Source organism: Pelodiscus sinensis, chromosome 2, assembly GCF_049634645.1.
Source record: "Pelodiscus sinensis isolate JC-2024 chromosome 2, ASM4963464v1, whole genome shotgun sequence".
NCBI lineage: Eukaryota > Metazoa > Chordata > Testudines > Trionychidae > Pelodiscus > Pelodiscus sinensis.
In genome coordinates this window covers 19,411,063-19,419,907 of record NC_134712.1, presented here as the reverse complement: position 1 = coordinate 19,419,907, position 8,845 = coordinate 19,411,063, and the positions used below count along the sequence as shown (strand labels likewise).

General features: G+C 42.5%; 1 protein-coding gene across 1 annotated transcript in view; it reads left to right on the top strand.

The window, feature by feature from the left end:
- The first annotated feature begins 522 nt into the window (after positions 1-522).
- The window catches only part of FER1L6 (fer-1 like family member 6), a 95,871-nt gene continuing 87,548 nt past the window's right edge, over positions 523-8,845 (top strand). Inside the window, exons 1-5 of the mRNA XM_006137479.4 lie at positions 523-542; positions 1,117-1,199; positions 7,140-7,269; positions 8,405-8,459; positions 8,565-8,696. Coding sequence (XP_006137541.4) covers positions 523-542; positions 1,117-1,199; positions 7,140-7,269; positions 8,405-8,459; positions 8,565-8,696 — 420 coding nt within the window. The remainder of the gene's footprint in view (positions 543-1,116; positions 1,200-7,139; positions 7,270-8,404; positions 8,460-8,564; positions 8,697-8,845) is intronic.

Below are 8,845 nucleotides of genomic sequence, written 5' to 3'. Positions count from 1 at the left end.
GGGTCGTTCTTTGTTCTGTGTTTGTACAGCACCAAGCATTGATGGTCCATGGCTGGAGCTACTAAGAAGTACTGCGATACTGATAATTAATAAGAAATGGAATAGGGTATTGGAGAGTCATGTAGCCAAAAATGGGTAGATGGATAGTTGACCTTTCTCCTCACCCTTGTTAAACCTTGCTGGGGAAGAAATATAGTAATGCTTTTTCAGCAGGAAGCATTTTCTATGACACTGATAGATTTTGGCTTTCTTTTCCATGTTTAAAAAAGTTCAACACATGTATTAAATGGCTGCAGTGCCATGAAAAAAGAAACACAAAAGAAAAAAGAACAAAGCTTTGAAAGCCCAACTCAGGTCCAGGCCAGAGCTGTAAGAATGGGATGTAGCGCATTTGCTTTAAAGGTGGCAACCTAGGGGCCTGAATCTGCTGAGGTCAGTGAGAAGTAGAATTGAGCCCTGGGTTCCCTCCATGCTTCTTTGTATTGCATTTCACAATGTCAGCGAAAATCATTGTAGCAATAGATGCCGCAGCAGCACAGCAGGTAACATGGTGGTTAAAAAGAATGAGTAGTACTGTGGCACTTTAGAGACTAACAAAACAACATGGTGGTTAAAGTATGCCTAAAGCTAACAGTCTATGTTTATTTTAATTCACGGAAACACTGCTTTTGACTTGGAACGTGTAAACTCATCCGCCCTGAAGCTTTTAAATTAGCAAATACATCTTTGGTCTTATCATTTCTCAGTAATTATGCTGTGTGGGAAGTCAATAGAAATAGAAGCTTAGCTTGTTTTTTCTTTCTTTACCTCTGATCGGTTGCCTTAGTTTGAAGTAAAGTTACAAGAACATTCTATAAGAAGCAAATGAATAAATATATTGCTCTGTATGTTTTTAAGTTTGAAAATAGAATAACAGCAGAATAAGGCACAAAAACATAATAGAAAGTTTCCTTGTTTGCGTTTATTACTTTTTTTTTCCATAGGGAGGGAACTGAATACACACAATCTTACTTGGATATTAATATTCCCTATGAACAGCTTCTTAAATGAAATTGACTTCTGTGTAGAACAAAACTTGGAGCTACATTGCTATAATTTTTGTAACTTCTTTTTCAGAAAGGGGCTACTTGCTGGCATAAAGCTGAAGAAGAAGAAAAAAGGCGAGAAAGGGTTAACTATTGAAAACAAAGGTGCACTAGGTAAGGCCTAGTAAATCAATATTACACCTGGTTAGAAAAGAGAACAAGGGTGAGATTATTTTATCCCCAACTTCATCTGTAAAATCATTTGAATTGAGCCTTACAACTATTGGTTTAAGAAACGATAAAATGGGCAGTAAGTTCATTATCAGTCCTAACTAAATATAAACACACACCCTACTCCTACAGGCTAACTCTTCGGTTACAACCAGTGAACAATCATATGAATGCAGATTACAGCATCTGAAATTAGTCTTGTATTATAGAAATAAATGGTCAAAACCATTTTTCCTTTAGGGAAGCACTAAATAAGGGAATGTTCAATCTAGATACATATTGATTAAGTTACAGGCAATTTTGATTTCCATCCAGGACTATGATTCCATCCAGAAGTTGTAAATCACAAGAGCAAAAACTTAGTGGTTGTGATTGTCAGAAGCCTGAGAATAGAATTAAAGCCCAGTCAGGTGACTTGTAGCACTTGGGAAGTGCAATGCTCCCCTTTACACCCATCACATTTTTAATTTCTAAATGGGGTGCCCCCATGCCCTCTCTTTGCCCCTGTGGGTGACCCTCCTGGCACCCCCTCCTGACACCCATGAGTCCAGGAATTTTAAATATTTTTACATTTTTATCTAATACTTGGATCTTGCACCCATAATTTACCCAGGTTCCTATTTCTCCATTTCCTGCTGCACTTCCCTCTTCCAAAATCACGAGATGCTCCTAGGTGTCGTTCCCCACTGCTTTACTCTCCTGTTCCTCCAGTTTTCCCTTTCACCTCCACCACCCCAGCAGCTGTCTTGTACAGAAGGGGTTAGTTAGGTCTCATAAATCCTAGGTGTGAGGTCATGCCTGGAATTACACAAAGTCTTTTAAAACATGGGTTACGGTGTGTTTACTGCAGTCTATGAATTCTAATACAGTAGAGAAGTTCCTGGTATGTATGTATACCATGACTGACCCTCAATTGCACAGAAACAGAAATACTTAACTGTGTGTCATAGACATTATATTGCTAACAGATGCTACACCAAAGGCAATTCTCCTTTACTTCACCTGGCAAGAGCTTAAGCTTTTGGATCAGGAAGATTTGACTTCTATCTATACTACTGCCATGTAGTTCTGAGGGAACCTTGTGTGCAGCTTAACAATAACCACTACGTTCCTGCGTGGTCCTATTCTTTTACAATGTGTTACATTGCTTCATTACTGAAATGTGCTGCACTTTTCCATGTACTCATGTTTCAGCAACTGTTCAATACAGCAGATTCTGCCATTAGAGATATCTACATCACTTTGTTGCAACTACATGAGCATCATTAGTGCCTTTGATTACTAAACATCTGGACTATGGGAGAAATCTCTTAACAAGACAGTAGGTTCTCTCTCTGTTCTGATTGAGGATATTGTCTTCTGCTGGAGCTCACAAGATATATCAAAGCAAGAGGACACCCATGGATTATGTTCCACTAATTGTATCATGTTTATTTTCTATTGGTGGATTCACACAATGTGACATTTGTGACTGATTAGTAAAAGGAAGGAGTCCTTTGTTATTGCAGGGACTATGTAGAAGTCCCCAAAATATCCGCTCAGATATCAAGATAATAGATGGCATAAAGAAAATCATTACAAAATTATTTTAGATTTTGTATTGATAAATTTAAATGGAAAAGATTTTTCTTGACATTATATAATTCTGTCACATGGCCGTTCCCAGCTGGAAAAGAATTCTGAGTGTTTCAACCTACAAAGTAAATAGAGTAAAGCAATAAAATGTAGTAATCAAACACCACATGCTAGAGTAAATAGGATATGAGCAGTGATCATGAGACAGCAAAAGCAGAACAAAAGCAAAATGCACAGAGAAACCCTTGGGGCTAAATCAGTGTAGCTGGACTCAGGGCCATCCCTACCACAAGGCAAAACATGCAGCCACGTAAGGCACTACAATATTTGAGGCACCAGAGTGCCCCAGATTTCATGGGGCCTTATGTAGCTGCAAGCTGATGCCTATGGACACAGACTGCCTCCATCCTTCAGCTCCCCCCTCCCCCCCAGCTCAGTGACGATGTGGCTGCCCCCCAATCCATCTTCCAGCCGCACCCTAGGGCTCAGCAACCAACCCCGATTCTCTAGTCAGAGGCGAGTGGCCCTTTCAGGCTGGAGGACTGAGCAAGGGGCAGCCATGCAGCAGGTGACTGGAGAGAAACGTTGCTTTCCCCCTAAACGTGCTGCTTCTCTTTGGCTGGCTGCATGGCTGCCTGCTCCTCTGGCCTCCCCTTCCTTGCCTTGGTCCAGGTTACCAACTCTCTGACTGGATGTCACTATAGTAAATGGCATCTGGTCTGGGAGAGTTTGCAATCCTGCTCCCCCACAGCTTCAGCTACCCCCAGGAGGGTACTGGTGCACGACTGTGTAGGACACTAGTATCGGTAGGGATGGCCTTGGCTGAACCTAATGGGGCAATGCATTTATGCCAGATGAGGCTGAACCATTGATTTCAATCAGAACCATGCCAATGTTTCTGAAGATGGCTTCCTGGCCAAGTTTTCCTACCCATGTATTTATAGGCTTTTCTGTGGCTCTCGTCAACTTACTGCCGAGTGCCTCTCACGCATCAGTGGCAGCAGGGAGGGAGGGACTTACGATTAGCACCTCCATTTTGCACATGGAGACACACAGAATTTAAAGGAAACTTTCAAAATGGCCTCTGATTGGGGGTGCATCAGTTTTTGGATGCCCAATGGGGGACACCTTTAGAGTGTTTCGAATGGGCAGCCAACTTCAATGGCCTTACTGTTTTGGATATTTGCTGTTTTGGGTTCATGTTAAGGCCACTGAACTGCAATATTTCCTATGTTTGCATAATGATCCTTCAGAATCACCCCAAATCCTTCAGAATCACCCCACACTCACAGCTCACTCACTCCTCCCCTACTCCTGTCTCCTGGGGGCAGCCTGTACAGACTGCTTTGCTATGTGCCACAACAAATAGCAGACTTGGGGGTTCTGCCAGGCCAAGCGCACACAGGCTGGGAGCACATTTCAGAGCTGATGGATCTTCACTGTAAATAGCTCAATTACCACTTTTTCACATTTACATCTAGGAGTTGTTAGCCTGAGTGCTCTGGCTGGCCTTAATGGCAGAGGATACAGAGGGATTCAGTCTGTAAGAGAGTCAGCATTGATTAAAGCTTGAATTGGAAGCCAGTTCAGGCTTCAGAGCACATGGGGATTAAACTCCCTGCTGGAAACAGTGTTTTGTTCATTACTGTATTTTTGGAAGAAGAAATCAGAAACCTTCAAGAAAAGGATGAAGGAAAATGTAGGTACCCCACATAGCAGGGAAGGAGTGCTAGGAACCGATAACACCAAGAAGGTGGAGTTGTTTAACTCCTGTTTTGCTTTGGTCTTCAGTGTTCCCAGTAAGCGGAGTGTTTAGGAGGCCACCCAGAAGAGTTTCAAATGCCACCCAGCTGATTAGCACCCTCACTGACCACAGCCAGCAGCATGTGTTTCCACTGGTGGGGTACATATGTGCATGCTTTCGTGCACATAACAAAATTTATTCTGCTCATATATGGAAAAAAATTAGAGGGAACACTGGTCTTCATTAGAAAAAGCTAATTATGAGCAGACATTTAATGCAACTAATATCAACAAAAAGGGTGCAGGAACAAAAACCAGAATAGGAAAAGAGCAGGTTAAAGAATATTTAGATAAATTAGATATATTCAAGTTGGTGGGGCCTGATGAAATTCACCCTAATGTACTAGTTGAAGCAATCTTGGAACAGTTAGCAATTATCTTTGAGAACGCCTGGAAGATGGGCCCCAAAGGACTGGAGAAGTGTAAGCCTAGTACTTATCTTTCAAAAGGAGAATAAAGAAGCCCAGGGAGTTATAGACCAATCCGCCTGACTATGATACTTGGAAAAATACTGGAACAAATTATCATACAGTAAATTTACAGTCACTTAGAGGACAAAAGGGGAATAAGAAGTAGCCAACATGGATATATCCAAAACAAATCATTCTAAGCTAACCTAATTTCCTTCTTTTAATAGGATTATGGCCTAGTGAATCGGGAGGAGGGGAGGAAGCAATAGATGTAATATACTTTGATTGTAGGTATTAAAACTTTTGACAGAGTCCCACTTAAAATTCTCTTAAACAATGCAGTTACTATGAGATGGCTGATTGAACAACTGCAGTCAAAGATTAGCTATTAGTTCATTGTTAAATTAGGAGCACATATCTAGTGAGGTCTTGCATGGATCATTCCTGGGTCCAGTACAGGTTGCACCTCCAAAAACCGGCACTCTCTGGTCCAGCAACATCCTTCATCTAGCAGGACCAGAGATGCTCCTGCACCAGATAGCCCAGGAACCCAAGGGCAGAAAGGACCTCCTGGAGCCCCGTGGCAGCCTTTAGAAGTGCAGGGCCAGGCTGGAGTCTCCCAGCAGCATGAGTCAGTGTAGGGCCAGAGTTTCTTGGCACATACCAGGAGTGCAGGGCCAAGACACTGCAGCAGCCCCTGAGAACATAGGGCTGGAGTTGAGCCCTGTGGCATCACATGGCCACAGACTCTCAGCAGCCTGTTAGAGTGGCAAGAGCCACGCAGCAGCCTGCTGGAGCACGGGGCCAGAGCCCTGCAGCAGCTTGCTGGAGCATGGGGCCAGAGCCCTGCAGAAACCTGCTGGAGCACAGATCTGGGGGAGCCAAAGCCCCGCGGCTGCCCCTGGATGCACAGGGCTGGATCCCCAAGGCAGGAGCCGGAGACTGTGCTGCCCAAGGAGTGGGCAGCAGCTGGGCAAGCAGCCCAGACAGGTAGGGAGGAAGGAAGGGCAAGGCACGGTGCTTGCTGGGGTGATGGGGCTTGAGGCCAGTGACAGGACACCATCCCTGATCTGGCAAATTCTCTCGTTTAGGACCGGTCAGGTCCTGACAGTGCCAGACCAGGGAGGTCCAACCTGTATTATTCAATATTTTCATGAATGACTCAGCAAATGGAGTGGAGAACATGTTTATAAGTTTTGCAGATGACACCATGCAAGGAAGAGTTGCAAGCAACGTGGGACACTGGATCGGAACTCAAAATTATCTAGATAAATCAGAGAATTGATTAGAAATCAACAAAATGAAATTCGTAAAGAAAAGTGCAAAGTCCGACACTTAAGACGGAAAAATCAAATGCATAACTAGAGAGTGGGGAATAACTGTGCAGGCAGTAGTACTGCTGAAAACCATCTTGGAATTATAGTGGAACACAAATGGAAAATGAGCCCAAAATGTATTGCAGTTGCAACCCCTCGCCCCCAAACTAATATAATTCCGGGATGTATTAACAGGAATGTTATATGTAAAAAGTTGGAGGTAATTGTTCCATTCTGCTTGGCACTGGTGAGGCTTCAGCAGAGTATTGTGTCCAATTTGGGGCACCAACCTTGAAAAAGATGGCCATGTGGGCAACCTGGAGAATGCAGAGAAGAGCAACACTAATGATAAAAAAAAATGTAGAAAACCTGATCCGTGAGGATGGTTAAAAAACCTGGGTTTGTTTAATCTTGAGAAAAGAAGACTGATGAGAGGGAACCTGATAACAGTCCTCAAACAGGTGAAGGGCTGTTAGAAAGGGGGTAGTGATCAGTTGGTTTTCATGTCCATTTAAGATAGGACAAGATGTAATTGGCTTAATCTGAAACAAGGGAGATTTAGGTTAGATATGAGGGGAAAAATGTGACAAATGGGGTTGTAGAATCCCCATCATTAGAGGTTTTCAAGAACAGGTTAAACACCTGTCAGAGATGGTCTAGCTATGTTAGGTAGTAACTCAGTGCAGAAGAATGGACAAGAGGACCTCACAGGGTCCCTTATAGCCCTACACTCTTCTGATTCTATGAGTCCACATTTCCTTTATTTGTTTGTTAATCAGGTGACCACGATGATAGTGGGAATCTTCACCATGAGATATCTGGAGGACAAGAAGAGGGAGAGAGTGATTTGATGTATGATGATGCTGCATCTTACAGTGGTTTTGCACCTACAGGGCCGCAGAGGAAAAGGTACTTTGCTGCAGTGCTAACATTTCTTGTTATACCCCATCCTGTTCTTCTGTATGACAGCACTATTGTTGACAGCAGATCCAGAGGTTAGAATATGAACTTGCTGAAATTATTGGTCTCTCACCTTCTGCACATGGTATATTATGATTGTCACCAGATGCAGGTCACCGCACAGTGTGAGTAATGGAGGGAGAACCAGAACTAAGCTGTTAACGAAAGTTAGAGAAAGAGGACAGGAGTCTTGAGAGATGCCATGGTTGATCATCTGGGAAAAATGTGATTCTGATGCAAGTCCCACAGAAGTCTTTCATTTACTTCAGAGAGCATTGTATTAGAACCTGTATTTATATATGTTATGTATCGATAGCTATATAACACTGTGTGCAGAGTTACTTTACATAAATGTAATCCCTGCTTGCTCAGAGTCATATTGTGTCCCCCTCTCATGATGATTAGGTCCGCTAGAGACTGATGAGCCTACTACAGCCTGGGCTAAGAGTCCTGTGTCTGAGAAAATGCTGACCCACATGGGAATCAAACCTGGGACCTTTGGAGTAAAGGCATGAGCCTTTACCGCCTGAACTAAAAGACATGCCTCTGTTAGCCAAGCCTGTAGTACAGCCACTAGAGGGGGGCAGAGTGCCACTCAAAGTAAGCAGGGTCTACATATATAAATGTACAGGACATACCTACACATACATCTGATGAAGTTAGAAATATCAAGTCCTGTTTTATTCAGGAGGTCAGGTTAAATGATCCTCATGGTCCCTTCCAGCCTTAAAAATCTATGAATCTACAAACTAGATAAGAATCAGACAGAAAACTTCAGTTCCTCGTATTAATTCCCCCTTTGCATTTTCATATAAGCATTTAGTAAAAGTTGAAGACATACACAAAGCTGTTTCTGGGAGAGCTGGAAATACTCAGTTTCATTATCCTCAAGAAATATCTAAAGGCTTACATTTGAAGTGACCGCTGATGGCATCAAATCAAGTAGCCTGTCTCAAAACTGGCTACTAAAAATAGTACTTTCAAGAAAAATAGTATTAAACACATCTCTTGAGCATGTGTCAAAGAACTAAGAAAGTCACGCTCTTGATGGCTGATGCATAATGTTCTGTTCTAATTTAAACAGAGCAAAACTGGTGTGCAAGGTTCACGAAGACGACATAAAATCCCAGAATTATCAGGTGAGTGAACAAGAGTGCACATATTTATAGCAACATTATTTATGCTAATTAAAATAACTGACTCTGAGACTGTTTTTGTACATGTGTTGTATTTGTGCCCTGCAGATTGCGATAACCATAATTGAAGCCCGGCAATTAGTTGGTGAGAATATTGATCCAGTGGTAATCATAGAGATTGGAGATGAAAAGAAACAAACAACAGTCAAAGAAGGCACAAATGCCCCGTTTTACAATGAAGTATGTACCTTGCAGTTGGGAAGTGGCTTGAAATGGTTTGCAGAATGGTAACTGTTCACAGTAGAGTGACTAAAGATTAATAGCTAAAACAGTGTAATCTCTCTGACAAGTGAAGTTTGTCAGCAAGCTGTTTACATTTAAAGTATGGA